Source organism: Phasianus colchicus, chromosome 3 (genome assembly GCF_987193195.1).
Source record: "Phasianus colchicus chromosome 3, bPhaCol1.hap1.1, whole genome shotgun sequence".
NCBI classification, from domain to species: domain Eukaryota; kingdom Metazoa; phylum Chordata; class Aves; order Galliformes; family Phasianidae; genus Phasianus; species Phasianus colchicus.
In genome coordinates, this window is record NC_143438.1 from 48105229 (window position 1) to 48121505 (window position 16277).

At 44.2% G+C, this 16277-nt stretch overlaps 1 protein-coding gene across 1 annotated transcript in view; it reads left to right on the plus strand.

The window, feature by feature from the left end:
* Positions 1-2672: 2672 nt before the first annotated feature.
* COLEC12 (collectin subfamily member 12) overlaps positions 2673-16277 on the plus strand; it is a 91403-nt gene continuing 77798 nt past the window's right edge. The window contains exons 1-2 of the mRNA XM_031612977.2: positions 2673-2837; positions 14101-14151. Of these exons, the coding sequence (XP_031468837.1) occupies positions 2831-2837; positions 14101-14151 (58 nt within the window). The 5' untranslated portion in view covers positions 2673-2830. The remainder of the gene's footprint in view (positions 2838-14100; positions 14152-16277) is intronic.

Consider the following 16277-nt stretch of genomic DNA (forward strand, 5'->3'; position numbering starts at 1 on the left):
ATTTGAGAGTAAGTTTTAAGACTGCCAAAAAAAAATCTTTTTTTTTTTTATATTTGCAATTCCATTTTCATTTGACATAAATACATTATCTGCGTATTTTCAAATGCAATGTACAGAGTTGAAATCAGACGTTGAACTCAAAGAAAAACATGACTTCTATGAAGTGTCTCTTACCAGAGAGAAATACCCCTCACTTCACAGCCACACCTTATTCAGGTCATTGCCTTTTGGCAGTATGAACACTTGTGAACAACTTTTCAAGGATGAAGTGCAGGAAGAATAAAGTACCATCAAAAATCTTTGATGAACACCCGGAGAGCTCACTGCAAATTGTGGCCACTGCCATTGAACCAGATACTGATGTGTTAGTTCAAAAAACAAGGTCACATATCCTTTTTGCTGCCCTCATTTTTTCTTTTAATAATAATAACAATAATAAAACACATAAAAAAGCTTTATTACTTATAAACATTAACTATATTATGTATTTAAATGTGGCCCAAGACAATTCCTCTTCACTCCACGCAGCCCAGGCAAGCCAAGAGATTGGGCACCTATGGAGTAGAGGACAGATTTAACACACAAACAACAGTGAGATGTGTCAAAGAAACCACGAAAACAGTAGAACAGTTCACAAGTTTTCTGAATTTCTTTACTAACACATCTTTTCAAAATTGTATTAGTATTAAACAATCAGTTATTTAAATATTTAAAGGGTATATAAGAAATCTGATGTAGAATACAAGTTCTGTGATTAAAAGAGAATATAGAGGCATCTTTTAGAAATATGAAGTCTCTCACTATCTCCACAACTTACTAAATGTTTTTAAAATCACAATAATTGAGGTAGATTTGGGGCCTAGTTATTAATCATAATTTTATTATGTATTCTAAATATTCATCAATTTATCTTTCAACAAGTAAGGAGTATGCTTCCCTCTGATACAGGAATTTGTAAGTCACAGACCATTGGTCTCTTCACTGTTAGGTTGCTATCCGTCAGCTTACTATAGTTACTCTCTGAAGAGCTGAAAGAGTTATCAGCAACTGCTTCTGGTGAATTTTCTAAATTCCTACCCACTCCTGCTCCTTGTGCATTTTGTGATATCGTAGATTTTGGTAATTCTTTCTTTACATTCCTTCAGCACTGTGCTCTCAAATAGTTTTCCTTTAGAGAAATGGGGTTTCATTACTGTTCTTCATTCAGTGCGTGATAATTAATGAAAAGATTTCTTCTTGGAAACATATCCATGGGCTTTGGATCAGAGTCAGGATAGGTTTTTAGTTTGGGAAGCTGAGCAATATCAGTTCTTCAAGAAAACTGTAAGATGACTTAGGATCCAAAATGAATGGTAGAACTGATCAAGTATTAATCAGTCCTAAAAATATTGAGAGTGCTGTTGGTTTAATCCAACACTCTACTGCAGGACTTCTTTAACTACCTGATAACTGCACTCAGATTTAGTAGTTTTATTCATGACTTGCACCAAAAACAGATATTCCAGTCAACTACCAGAGTGTCAGCGAAAAGCTGAGTTGTGTCTCTTTGATACCTGAGCCCTGCTTTAAAGTAGCAAATGGCTCCTGCAGCTGGTGTGCAGGGATCTTTGGTGGTATCAAGCTGGAAGAGAATGAGTACTGCAAAACTTGCTCAAGAGATTGCTAAGCCAATCAGAAAGAAACAAATTCAGATTTCTAAATCCTGGCTTTAATTTTTGTTCTGCACTGGTTACATTTGATGAATTTACTCCCCCATTCCTTGCTCAGGAGAGACCCTACCTGATAGGTTTATAGTGCTTTTTGACCTGGTGTTAAACGAATGCTGTGGTATCACACTACAACTCTGCTGGGACACTGTGATCCCATCAGAGCCACCAAATGGCTGAAAAGACCATATAGCACCATCCCTTCTTTCAGCATCGCCCCATGCAGCAGGCTGGGATACCTCCAGCTGCACTGCAGAGGCCAAATCACGCACGTCTCCTTTCTGCAGTGGGAAAGCCTTTCAGGAGCCTGCACTGCTTTGCTCATCCCTAGAATGAAGCGGCGTACGGTGCATGAGCTCTGCTTCATCAGCACTGATGTTACTGTTTGGAGTAGGATCACAAACTTGTATTGCCACCTTCGATCACCTGAGTAAGGGCAGGTTTGCAGCAAATCCCTGTGCGCCTTTCAGGAAAACGTGAGCCTGCAAATGCTGCATTATTCCTGGCAACATCCAGAACGAGAGAAATGAAAGACAACCAGCCTGTACATCCCTAATCCCACAAATATTTACACACATTCTTCAGGCCACGCACTGAGCGGGATCCCTTCGAATCCAGCAGGACTGTTTGGGGCTGAGCGCCGCACGTCCCAGCTGATGGGTACGCATCCGCGGTTCGGGATTTCTCACTTGGGTACCAACGAGGCGTTCGGACAGTCAGGAGGCCAGAACTCCGTGTGCCTGCCACACGCGCAGGGAGGTCAAGAAGGGACACCGCATCCCATCCGGGATGCCCGCTCACCACCGACGGGTGACGGGCGAACCCCATCCCGTCCCACCGCCATCCCAGCCTCAGGCGGGGCCCCGAGCCCGCCCCCACGGCCCGGCCCCGGCCGCGGCCCCTTCCCCGGGGCGGAGGGAGGGAGGCGGGGCCGGGCCGCTGCTCGGCGGGGCCGGGCCGGGCCGCTCGGGGCTGGCGGCGAGAGGAGCCGCGGCGGGCGGCAGCGGCAGCGGCAGGGGCAGCGGCAGCGGGCAGGGCGCGGCCGGCCCCCGGCATGGCCCGGCAGTAGGCAGCCAGCCCCCGCCGCGCCCCGTGCGTCCTATGCGAGCCGCCCCGGCGCCAAGATGAAAGGTAGGGACGGCAGCGGGGCGAGCGCACACGTGCAGCGGGCACCGGCGGCGGGCAGGGCAGCGCGGGGGAGCGCGGGGCGGGCGGGGCGCATCCCCGGCTCATCGCGGGGCAGCGCGGCAGCGCCGGAGCAGATCCTGCCGTCCCTCCGAGCCGTCCCGCTCTCGGCACCCGCTCTGCGTTCCCCCCATCCCCGTCTCCGCTGTCCCGCGGACGAGACTTGGAGTTCTCCCCCAGCGGTTTGTTTATTCCCTGCCAGAGCTGTGCGATGTTTCGCGGTGTTGCTTCTAAACATCTGGCAGTGATTAGGTGCCAGTGGAGGCTTAGCTGGCTCGTGAAATGTATCTGGCATATTGCTCCTCAACATCCACCGACTGGAAAATATTTGGGCTTTGCTTTGCATCTGTTAAAGCTGAAACTTTGTTTCTTCTTCTCTCGTTTTTCTCTCTCCCTGTCTTGATGTGGGTGAAAGTTTCCCCTTCTGCCGGCTGACCCCGTCCCACCAAGCTGGGACTGAGATAATGCCCTTTCAAAGTCAAATAAGTAGATTACTGAATCGATGTAAGATACGTTGGGGGGCTGCAAGAAAGCCTGTTTAGGAAATCGACAGCCTTGCAGTGAGAGGCAGAGCCCATGCACACCGAAGAGCAGTCACAATGGGAACATCAAAGGAAAGTGCAGGAAGAACTGGGAGTTTGCAAGAGTTGGGTCTCGGTTTCCTTCGGAGACAAAAATACACTTGAAGGGTGGAAGGGAAAAAGCACATATGAAAACTGCTTTTGGGCAGCAGTGTGGCTGTGCTTGGATTGCAGGGGCTGGTGCCAGATGCCGGTAAACACGGCGACACTGACATGGAGTTTCCAGGGCTGGGGACACGGAGTGGTGCGATATTGACTTGCATTGCCTGAAGGGAAGAAAGGCTTTGGGGGATTCTGGTTCTGGTTCCATTACCTGGAGGGGGCCTACAGGAAAGCTGGGGAGGGACTTTTTATAGGGGCATGTAGCAACAGGATGAGGAGAAATTGCTTTAAACTATGATAGGAAGATTTAGAGTAGATATTAGGAATAAATTATTTACTGCGAGGGTGGTGAGACACTGGAACATGTTGCCCAGAGGCTGTGGATGCCCCATCCCTGGAAGCATTCAAGGCCAGGCTGGATGGAGACTTTGAGCAACCTGGTCTAGAGGGAGGTGTCCCTGCCTATAGCAGGGAGTTGAAACCAGATGATCTTAAATGTCCCTTCCAGCCCAAACCATTCTATCAAAAAAAAAAGAAAAAAAAAAGAAAAAAAAAAAAAAGACTTCTATGGCTCCACAAGCCCACCCACACTATTTGAGTTACTGCTGATGTTGTGACATAATCTCCCCACAGGGCCCTGCAATGTATTAAAAATAATATATTTATAGTGTATTTGTAGGTTACTTGTGCCAAAAGCTTTGTCATTGGCTTGTCACTACGGGTGTAAGTGTCATGGTAAGAACAAATCAAAGCAATGGGAGCCCAGTAATGTCAAGCCATGGGTGTTACCACTGTAGCCTCGCTTTGGGACTGGAGCTGGGCTGTTGTGCTGGGCAGGCGGGATGCTGAGGGCAGAGCACAGCAGTAACACATTGGGGCAGCCTTGCGCTGTGCTGAATGGCACCTGGGACAAGGCACTGAGCCCACTGAAGCCAGCAGGTGCTTTGCTGTGGCAATAGGTGGGTACAAGACATGAGGGGGGCTGGAACTAGGTGATCACTGGGGTCCCTTCTGACCCAAGCCATTCTATGGGTCTATGATCATATTTCTGCCTCCTTCCACTCTGCTTGCAGTGCTGTGTTTTGCTGAGTGGAGAAGTGGCACTTCGATAGCCATGTGCTCACAGCCTGGCAAGGGAGATGCTCTGTTCTGCTTGCCAACCCCTGCCATCACCTTCCCCAAAAGCAATCACAGCCATCTCATTTCCACCTCCCCTAGAAATCAGTTCTAAAACATGCAAAGAACTGCTAAATGACGGTGCTAATAACTGGAGAAGCCTTCCAACCTATCATCAAGTGCCATTGCCTGTGTCATGGAAGCTGCAGAGCCAAAGCAAACTTTGACTCCATGTCTTCTTTTCCTGGTGCATATTTGTTTTTTCATAATTTCTCTTTAAACTTGGGGGTGATAAGTGGAGGAGTCGGTACAGTGACACCAATAGCAAAACGATCTGTTGATTGCAGCTGTCTCTGCATCTACCCTCTCTGGAGGACGGAGGAATATCTAAATAATTACATCACTGAGTATCTGTACGGAATAAATTATATTTTCCACTGCTGGTATTTGTAATGTGCTGTGCTTTAAATCAGTAAAATAAATGGAAGTTTACATTTGATGTGCTTGCAGTTGGATTTGCAGCAAACTTCACTGAGCTCACAAACTTTGCAATACTTTTAAGTAATAATTCATGTAATTTTTAAAGGGACTCAGCTGGTTCACAGTTACATATATTTGTGTCAAATGATAAGTTTTCTTCTAAATTTTAGTTATGTATTGGGGAATGAGACATTGTTTGTTGCCTGGGAAACAAATGAAAACAGCTTCCCACAGTCAACACCACATGGTCAAAAACATCGACCTAAGTGAAGAAAGAGGAACACGTTGTTAAAACTTTTCTATATACCCTTTGTAATGATCATTTGAAAACATATCTATAACTGGTCCAGTCGTGGCTGCTGTGATTTTGCCATTTGCAACGTGGCTTTTGTTTGGACAATGACTGATCACTGCTGCCCCAGATCAGGCACTGCCACAGCCCAGGTGGTTCTGTGGGATGGTGGCTCTGGCAGAGCAGAGGAGCTCTGTATTCTTCCATGGATCCTTCTGCTCTGACCCCTTTTTCCCACCCCTGGCTGCACTGCTTGGAAAGCGGTGCTCAGGGTGGAAGAAAAGTCGGCTGCGCTGTAACAGGAGGGAGCATCTCGAAGAATGCCCTATCCTGTGCAGTGCCTCTCATATAATAATAATAACAGTAACAACAACAACAACAATCTCCTCTGCATTCTAACTTAGAACCAAGATGCAATCTGCAGGAGAAGCTTCCACCTTCAAAACCGGAATGTGCATGCACCATTCAGTTGCTCTTTCATGAAAAGCCTTGAAATAAATGGTCTGTTTATATGGTGTCCACCTCCTTGGCAGATTTTGTCTTTCCCTTGAAGCCTTTTGATGCCACTGCTGTGTTTATAGAATAAAGTGAGGTTGCTAGTGGTGGAGAAGCGTGTCTCTCTCCCTCTGTAATCTTCCTGTGCACAAAATCAGATGAGTGGTTGTCTGCAAAAAGGCCTTCCCAGGATAGAAACAGCAAACTGCACATTTCAAACAACCCAGCCCAAAGTGTTTTGCAGGAGCCAGACAGCATCTGAAAACCAAGGATGGGGAGCGGAGCGATCCAATAACCTTCACTCAGTGCAGTTATAGCACAGCTCATATGAATACAGTGACATAAACATGAAACATATGCAAAGCTCGGAGTGGTGTGTGTTGAACATGTCACAGGACCCTACCGCAGAAGTTCAAAGGCATGAGCGGCTACAATAAATGTGTGATACAATGCAGAGAAAATCCCAGGCAGTGCTACTCCACAGCCCGTGTAACCCGGACTGGCTGGTAGGAATGGGGGATTTTAAACATATGTATGAGAGAGATGATCATGCATGCGTGTGTCAAAGGATATTCTCCTTAATGCCGAAGAGGAAAGAAAGCAGAGTTTTAGGAGCTGTGAAAATAAGAGGGAAATCTGTTATTGCACAGATAGAGCTATTACCCTACAGGTGGCTATTGAGCAGAAGTAGCTAGTAAGCTATTGAATGCAGGGTTATTTTTTATAAGAAGTCGTGACTGTGCATCTAGACTTTGAATATTCTGATTTTCCTGGCCACACAGGACCAAGAAGAGCAAATTGAGCTGTCTTCCTTCTGCTGCTTCGGAGAACAGGAATTTATTCTGGACAAGTTACGCTACAGCTGAGAGCTGAACAGAGCCCTATTTTGTCACGATCACTTAATGCTTCGTTGAGATCTGTGCTCAAAGGCCATTGTATTCACAGGTCCAAACACCTCTGCTGGCTTGGTTGGCAGGGAGGGGGGGAAACATGGTCCTGCACAGGGGTACAGCTGGTACGAGCTGGCAGAGCTAAGCCAGAGTCAAAGAAAGAGAGTGCAAGAAATGTCAAGGATGAAGGCAATTCAGCACTGCGAAGGATGTGTGCCCAGTTATCTCCAACTGCACAAAACACTTCTTATCCTGAGGTTCTCTTGTGTCAAAACAGAGATATCCCCAGTGGAAAGCAAAATAAAGACACCTTTTAGCAGGCACTAAAGGTGAACATGATCCTCCTAACAGTGTGAGTGTGGTCTGTGCAAGCGAGGGATCGGGGCAAAATGAATTGTATTTGGAGTCCGACTGCTCCCACCTGAAGTTACAATCCCTTTTGGTGCATAAATTTGAGGTGAAGACTGGGACGTCACTAGGAAACAAAGTGGATGACTTATGGGAGGCAGGATAGGAGTGTGGTGTTCAGGAATACTGCTGTTTAATGCTGTTGTTAATTGCCTCCTCTAACATGCAGACAGAGAGGCAAGATTTTTAAGCACACTAATGAGAACAGATCTGTTTGTCCTTAAATCATTATGCTGAAATATGATATGATTTAATAAACCTTTAACTTCTAAGGTCGACCCTCTGCACTGTGCAGCTGGTGCTGGCCCCAGTGCTGCAGCCTTGCTCTGAGGCACTCAGAGGCTGTGCAGGTTTTGGTCAAGAAACACCACTGTCTGCTCTCATCATTTCATCCCTAAAAACAAAACTGGAGCTTTTTAATCTTCTGTCCCTTCTTGTGCATCCTCTTCATTTTTGGGCTGTAGGAGTTGGGCTGTAGACCAGGACCATAGCACTTGAAAACCCATTTGTCACAACCGTTGGGTCTTTTTTATGCATGTGTTAACTGATGAGAGACATAATCCTACTCTTGGATTATAAGTCTCAAGAGAGAATTGACCACCTGGGACTCTGCCTTTTGCTTTCTTGTGATACTGAAAACAGACCAATTCCTGGTTGTGAAGGGCAGAGATAGGGAGAAGCCTCAGTTTCTGCCTGGATCTAGGCTAGTGCCCAAGGATGCTGGGGGATGTGAGGAGGTGGACTTTCTCCTAGAGCTCCTAGTGATGAGGCAAAGGACTGGGTGGAAAAGCTGCACTCAGAGCCAGCCACAGTGACGTGCTGGCTTGGGACTGTGTCAGTAGGGAAGGATTTTCAGCATGGGTTGTGTTTTCACAAGGGAGGACTTGTCAAAACAGAAGCAAAGAGAAAGACCTGGATATGAAAAAGATCTGTACAAAAAAAAAAAATGAGTGAAGAAAGTCAGGGGAAGGAAAGTGAAATGAAGCATCTGTGAAGAAAGAGGGGTCAAGCAGTTAGTGCAAGCAGGAGACTGTCCAGAGTAACAGCCATGAAAATCAGTGGAAACCAATTAGACTGATGAAGTCATCAACATCTGAAGGCTGCAGCTGCTCACTGTTCTTCTGCTGGCTCAGTTTCACCAGTAGGTCAGCACTTTGAAAGTAGACCCTCTTAATAGTGACCAGAAACACATATAAATCTGATCACTTCTCAGAAAGCTTTTGTAATCTGAGATGAGAAAGATATTGGTGCTCACTGTTATCTTCTGTCTGAACAGTTGTTAATATTACAGAAACCTCACAAGTGGACAAGGTTTGTCTTTTGGAGAGAGCGCTGATGTGGAGAGGGCAGCCTTGGGACACTACAATGGTTCCTCCCAGAGGCACCATCTGTATCAATGCTGATTTATGGGTTCACAAGAGGATTACCATAATTTTTTACTAATGGGCACAGTGTCTTTACAAATGATTAAAAAATGATTATAAAAAGTATTCTTGGTAATATTATGAGAACTGCTTCAAAAGCAGTGCATCCTATCTTGTGATGTTGTCCCACAGTGTCAGAGGCGGATGTTGGTGGTATTGCAGTAGGGGTTGAACCTTCCCACCAATATCCCATTATGTGTTGTTGCCATGAGACAGATGGCAGCAGAGGGGCAGTCTGACAGAATGGCGTCTTACATGGAAGTGCATATGAGGCAAAGGTGTGTCACTGAGATCCCCCATGCAGAAAAATGGCACCTATTGACATTCACTGACACTTGCTAAACATCCATGGAGTCCAACCAGTGGATGCAAGCACAGTGAGGGGTGGGTGGTGCATTTCAGCAGCTGTGAAACAGTAGATCACTAATGCTGGTACATATTTTTACAAGCACAGCATGCAGGCTCTTCTAGCTGGCAAAAACGTAGAGCCAGTAGTGGTTAAAAAATAATGTTGTGTAGGAATGAATTTGCTCTGTTGTGTTCTTTGTATCTGTTTTTTTTTTTTTTTTTAATGGAAAAAAAAAAATAAGAGGCATTACTTTCACATCAAGTGATGTATAATGAATTTCATAGAGTCACGCTGAAATACAACCATATAGGTCCCATTAAACTGGTGAGAAATGCAGGGCCTTAACGATTAAAGATCCTGGAGAATGCATATTATGTGGAGATTTATTTTAAAGGAAACTCTTATATTGGGTGTCATTGTTGCTGCAAATTACTGCTATAGTCCCAAGTTCCCAGTATGGTACTTAGGGGTAAATTCTAATGTGCTGTAAATCCAGTTTTCAAGGGGCTATAAATTAGTACCTAAAATCTGAGGTGAACCTTGGTATGACGATTTTCAGCCCAGATGCCTCCTTCTCTTCTGAACTATATTTCCACAGAGTTTGAAATTTTGTTCAGAACATTTGTGCCTTTCCTTAACTGAAGGCTTTAAACAAAAATTACTTTCTAAACCCATGTTTCCCACGTGGACAATTCCTAGGAATAATTGGATGCTATGTGTCTGTAGCCAGCATATGACCTGGCATCTTTATGGTTCTGAGGTCTACTTTGCATCATTAGCTCATTATAGTGAAATGACCAAGTAGGGTGTACTGTTGAAAGATGATAGCTGGACATGTGCATTAGTAGCTTTCTGATATACTTCCCATGTGCCAACAATGACACCCATTAAAGGAAAGAGATAAAATGGAAACAAATACCCTAAAACCACACTGCACCAAAGACTTCTCAGATCTGGTGTTGTTTCAGAGAAGGAACCAAGCGGTGCAGTGGTTACAGGTTCTGTGTAGTCTGAGGGCAGATTTAGCATCCTTGTCAGCTCTAGCCAACCTCTCTCTTATTTGACCTAAGTACAGACTCCAAAGTGGCCCGTGATTAATTTATTTAAGATTTAAGAACAAGAACCAGAAATTACACGGTTCTTCTCAACATATTTTTGCTTTGCCTCTAGCAAATTAATCAAATGAGAACCCAATTTGTTTCAGATTAAATGAATTCCCTCTGTTCACTGTGATAATCCCCAGCTGAACCACCTTCCATGAAGCACTGTACTGTAACTTATTTAACTCTACAACTGTTTATTAGAAGTGCTGCAGTAATAGTTTATAACTGGAAGGCAAGCAGCATTTGGCATTTCTACGAGGTGGTTATATTGCCAAAATATCTCCGAGCCTTGGTTTTGGATCAGAGCTTTTGCTTTGTGCTAACTACTTCAAATATTTGATGTACTCCTGCTAAGCTACAGATAGCCACTTATTTTCAGCAGTTTGCTGTGAGCTCTGAGTGCTGATCTGTTGCTGGCCTCCAAGGGGACTCTTGTAAACCTGATATGACAGGTCTCCAGCAATCCTTCTCCTGTGCAGTTAAATACAGTTGGTTGCTTATGTGTTTTGCCCAAAGTTCACTTTTATTAACAGACCCTCAATCTGCCACAGCTCAGTAGAAGTCAGTGGAATAAGAAATGGCTTTTTTACCAACTCTTTTCTTTGTCTTTCTTATTCTAGATTACCTCTTTCAGCTGACAGCTCTGTAGAGCACTCTGTAACTAAGCTATGGGTATCTTTTCAGCACTAAGGAGTAAATCCTTCCACCTAGGATGTAAAAATGGATTCTGCTTTGTTATCTGCTTCAAGGAGGAGTATGTTCTTCTTATTTTGCACCTAAGAAAATATTCCTTGACTGTATATAAGTATACACCTATGTAGCAGAAATAATGCATTCATTCCAGTTGTCTTTGAAACCAAGGGCTGAATTTAAACTGAAATAAAATATTTCAAACTTACAGCTTTCACAACATCAAACAAAGCTGTCCTATAGTAGTTGCAGCCACATTCAACTGTATGGACAGCACTGATGTAAAATATCATGTCTTTTTTTCTTAGTGTTAGTCACAGATGCTCAAAACTCATGTATTTCTTTCACTTTGATTTTTTATACTGTCTTTAAAACCATAAGGCAAAAAAGCATCGTGGAGGTTTTCTTACTACTTACTTTCCTAATTGGTGTGTATTTTTTTAACCTTTGTAATTCATCACAGACCACTTTTTCTCTGAGAAACCTACATACTTGCTTTTCAAAGAAAAACTGGGTTCTCCTGTGTTTTCCCAATTCAAAGATATCACAGAACTGTGAGATTTTTGTACACCTTGTATGAATCAGGAAGGTTTTCAGCACTGGAACTTGTGGCAGAGAACTGAGTGTTCGCAAGCTTGTCAGCACAGTGCTGCGAGGAGCAAGCTGGGGCAAATAGCTTTGCCTCAGGACTTACATTTATGGGCTTGTTTCCCAGCTTTATTTTTAATATTTCAAACATGGGTTTCTCATGAAGAACCACTAAAACTTTCAACACCTCATAGTCTTTTTTTCCAAGGGATGCAGCGCTGATGATTTCTGAAAATTTAGTCTGATCTCATTTTATTCATTCTGCCTCCCATCTTTATTTCCCTTAAGCTTGTTACACTGCAGTTAATATTATTCAAGATTATTTATATTACATTTGAAATATGTAAACATTGCATTTGCAATATATAATTTGGACAAAGGTCATAATGGTGGTTGTGACTGAAAGACCTCTGAGTTTAGACTGTTAAGTAATTCTAACAGACTTCCCCTAAACTACTTTGTTGCCTGCTGCTAGACCAGCCCCAGGGATTAAAATAGGTCTTATCTGATGTTTAGATTTTAGAAACAGGAGGCCAGCCCACTTATTGACAAAACTGGCTTAGCCCATCCCTACTTCATTTCAAATGGCACTACTGCTCTTCAAAATGAGATTTGGAAAAAAATGATCCCTAGCAAGCATGTAATGTTGAAACTATTAAGAAGTATGTGTGTATATATGTACACAGACATCCATACATATATATGTAGGAGTCCAGAGAAACAGCAGGATAACAAATGTCTTGCTAGAAGTCAATGCAGTTGGCCTACATGTGAAAAACCAAATGGCTGATTTCTCCCTTCAGTCACTGAGGAGAATAGAGGAAGGCCTTTGGCCTGGTCTAGTATTAAATGTGGAGGTTGGTGGTGGGGGATTGGAGATTCATGATCCCTGAGGTCCCTTTTGAACCCGGGCCATTCCGTGATTCTGTGAAATGCCTTTCAGAGGTAGAGGGCCCTCCACAGCTGGCAGCAGCAGTGAAGGGATGTGAGGGCCTGAGACGGTGAGCAGAGAGAAGGCACAGCCCTTGGCATAAGGGGGGCTCTGAGATGGAGGTTCATGGGCCTTGGAGATGTGGTGCAGGATTAGGCCACAGGACTTCAGCACAGCCTGGCTGCACAAGGCAGATACGGATCAGATAAGGCAGGTTACGCTCCCAAGAAACAGGAGGCAATTGTGTTAGCAAGAGAAGGCAGGAAGCTGAGGGCTCTGGCACTGATAACTTTTCTGTGCAGCTTTTATCTTTTGTGCAAGAGGGGAAGGCTTTTCCGGAGTAATTTACTGCTGGGATGAGAGGCTTGGTTGTTGACTCCTTGTGGTCAATTGGTTTATTAGTATTTGTTGTGTTTTGTCAGGTGACATTGTCTTCAGATAATATCTGGTACAATGGTGAGGTGTTCTTTGTTAGAGGATAGTTGCTGCCTTCAAAATCAGGATGTGTTTGCTTTGCCTGAGGAGTGTCCACTGGTTCTTGCATTTCTTAAACGTACAACTGAAACGAGGGTGAAGACAGACAGGAGCCTCTCTGACAGTGAGCAAAACGAGTAATACCTGGTGAAGCATATGAGTTTTGAGCTGTTTTGTTTTAGACTTTGCTGAGCCTGGATGAGGGCCATATGTTTCCTCCACTTTTGAGTCCATCGTCCTACAGCCATGCTGTGTCCCATGTCAGCTGCAGCACAAGCCCAGTCTCACGATGCCAGCAGCTTGTTCATGCACAATACGGTTGTGGACACAAAAGGGCTACCCGAGTCCAGACTCACTCCCATCATGCACACTTATCTGTTTGGAACCTACTTTTTCACTGCAGCTCATTAAATGTTCCATTCTGGTGAATTCCTTGGCTGGCCTCTGTGCTTCTGTTTCTTTCTGTCCTTGTGTTGATGTAGGATCTGGATGGGACATTTGCAAGTGAGGCGTCTTTCTTGGCACCCAGTGCAGCAAGGGTGGTGTGAGGGCTCAGCAAGCTGAAGCTCCACAGGATGCAGCAGCTGTGCTCAGTGTGATGCAGATTTCTGCCTTGCCTCTACTGCAGTGCAAGCAAAAGCTCAAGAGCAGGCATATTTTGGTAGGGGCTGCCGTCGGATGCTGGTGTTTTCCGTGTAGTAGGCTTGCAGCTCTTGGGAAATGATGTTCTAGGTGCTGATTTAAAAGAGCCCTGGAGCCTTTCCCAGTGCATGAAATGGCGTGTGTAGAAGAGGAAATGGATCTCCTCTGTTTCCTGCTAGAAATCAGGAAGCAGGAGTTGGACAGTGGGGCTGTACTGCTCTTCCTGGGAGCTAGTCTGGGTAAAACCTGGTTCCGGCAGCAGGCACACTGTCTCAGCAGAAGGAAGGGCTGAGCTGGTAGCAAGAGACTGAAAAAAAAAAAAAAAAAAAAAAAAAAGTAGTGAATGCATTTTTTTTCTGCTGATGCCAGCCTTTTCCTTTGAGTAATTGCTGCTGGAAGGAAGTAGAAAGAAATTAAGCTTCTGACAAAATAAATATGTGATTAATAGCATTTTGCTGTTTGCTGGCTGAAGATGAGAACAAAAGAGCTGAAATTTTTTTTTTGTAATCTGTTTGTATTTGTCAGTTCTCTATCCCATTGTTTATCAGATCTTGGGGTAAAGCTCATGCACCTGTAACAAATTCTTCCTGTATTTTTCCAGTGGTAGTAGTAACCTGGTGTTCTGTCTTATTTTCTGTCTCTAGACGATTTTGCAGAAGAGGAGGAGGTGCAGTCCTTTGGCTACAAGAGGTTTGGTAAGTGGCAGCAGGTATTTCACTGCTTTGTTGCACAGTTACCTTAAGAGAAGTAGCTACTATTAAAGCCTCCTTTACTGGCCTGGCAGCATGAAAACATGTAGGTACAGTCCCATCAACCCATTCAGTCTAATGTCTGGCCAGCAGCAGGTGTGTTGAGAAGTCATCAGCTTTATTACTGGATCCTTGCATGAAGCAGTGTTATGAAAATCAAGCCCACACTTCATGAGTGTTCCAGATGTGCTTGTGCAGAAAAGAAACTTCTGCTGCCCCTGCTGTGCTCTTCATAGACCCTAAATTATGCACAGCATGGTCAGTTGTAGTCATATGGGACCTCCTTCATGCTCTCCAAAGTCAGAATGGCTGAGCCAGGAACAATTCTGTGAGCTCATCTCTAAAAAAAAAAAGGAGCAAAAGCTTATGTGATGATTGTGTTCTGAAGTAGTCCTGGTGATCAAAATCCCTTACCACAGCTTTATCTTCTCCTGATCTGGGATGTGGTGATAGCTTCAAAACATGGTTAAACTCTCCTGCACAGTGTTTGAGACTTGAGCGTGTTCTTGTGCTTCTGTATACATAGGGAAGCTCTTGCTTCTATTTTCTCTTGAATGAACCCAAAGGTTTTACTTAATACATTGCAATGTAACCTTTTATAAACCACACCTTTAGCTAAAAATTCCAAAGAGATAAAATCTTAAAGCCATATTGGTCACTCTCTTTTCTTTTTCTGATGGTGGTTCATTGAAAATGGCCTTGTCATGTGAAGGAACTTGTGCTGTGCATCTCTGAACAGGGTCAGCAGGCCTCAAGGCTGGAACAAGAGTCATTTTTAACAAGGAAAAGCAGGCTGAATTGAAAAAAAAAAAAGAAAAAAAAGAAAAATGTCAATAATTCACCCCAAAAGAAGCAGGGGGAGGCACGCTCGTGGCAGCAGGAGTACGCAGAGGCTGAGAGGTGGGATCACATTCGCATGACCTCTTCCACCCCCTGAACTGCTTCACTGCTCCCTGCTGCTGAGCTTTATTTTGGGTAGGTCAGCCAACCACAGAGCCAGCATCTGTGGCTTAGAAAGTCCTGCCGTAAGGCTGCATGTAGTTTTTTTCTGTTTTTTGTTTTTTTCCTCTGGACTGGGCTCTGGAATAGCAAAAAAAAAAACAAAAAAACAAAAAACAAAAAAAGCAAACAAAAAAAAAACCCAACTCTCAAGAACTGGAAAGAAATTTTAACTGTTCTGCATGTTTCCAGGAGTGCTTGTTCTTGTGTTGTCAGGGTGAAGGGGAAGGGAAGAGAAGGTAAGCAGAGTGGCAGGGGCAGGAGAAGGATGTCAACACTTGTGGAGGTCCCTGGAGGGCACAACCAACCCACAGGGCTGTTTTCCCTTCTTCAGAAAGACTGCCTTAATCTGTTCCCATTTCTACAGTGATCGCAGCATCTCCAGGCAGCCTCTGAGCAACGCTGCAATCTTTAGAAGCATTGGCTCCTCCATTCAGGAAGATGATGCATATCTTTTAAAAACCTAGATCCAGTGGCCAGTCAGATTGGTACTTCCAGTGAAGCACTACAAGTGCAAAAATACAGCCAAGTAATTCAGGACCCATAGGAAATGTTCTGCTTGTTGTCCCAGCTTCTGTTCCTTCTTGGCCTTGCGTCCTCTCTGATAGTAGCAGGTTAAATTGTGAGCACTTGGATAATGAAATATACTATTAAGGAAATAAAGATAAAGAAGAAAATAAGCTTACTATTATTACTGATAGTAAAGAGAAAGAATGAGATACTCCTTTCATGTCACTGTGAGATTTTACATATGACAATAAGGGATGTGATTTAGTGATGGGACTCGGTAGATCAGATTGACAGACTTGATGAGCTTGGAGGTCCTTTCCCACCTACCTCATTCTATGATTCTGTGGTTCTATGATAGTGTGATTGGAGAAGCCCGAGGCAAGAACCAACCTTTGCTACAGAAGCCCTTGATAAAAGGGCATTTTGGAAGGAGGCCTATCCTGTCTGAAGGCTGGTGCTGTGGAAATCAGCACTTTTTGCATACAGCTGCTGAAGCAGGCAGCAATAACAGCAGCATTTGGTTGGTTGGTTCAGGATCCATTCTGTATGAACAGCTGTGTGAA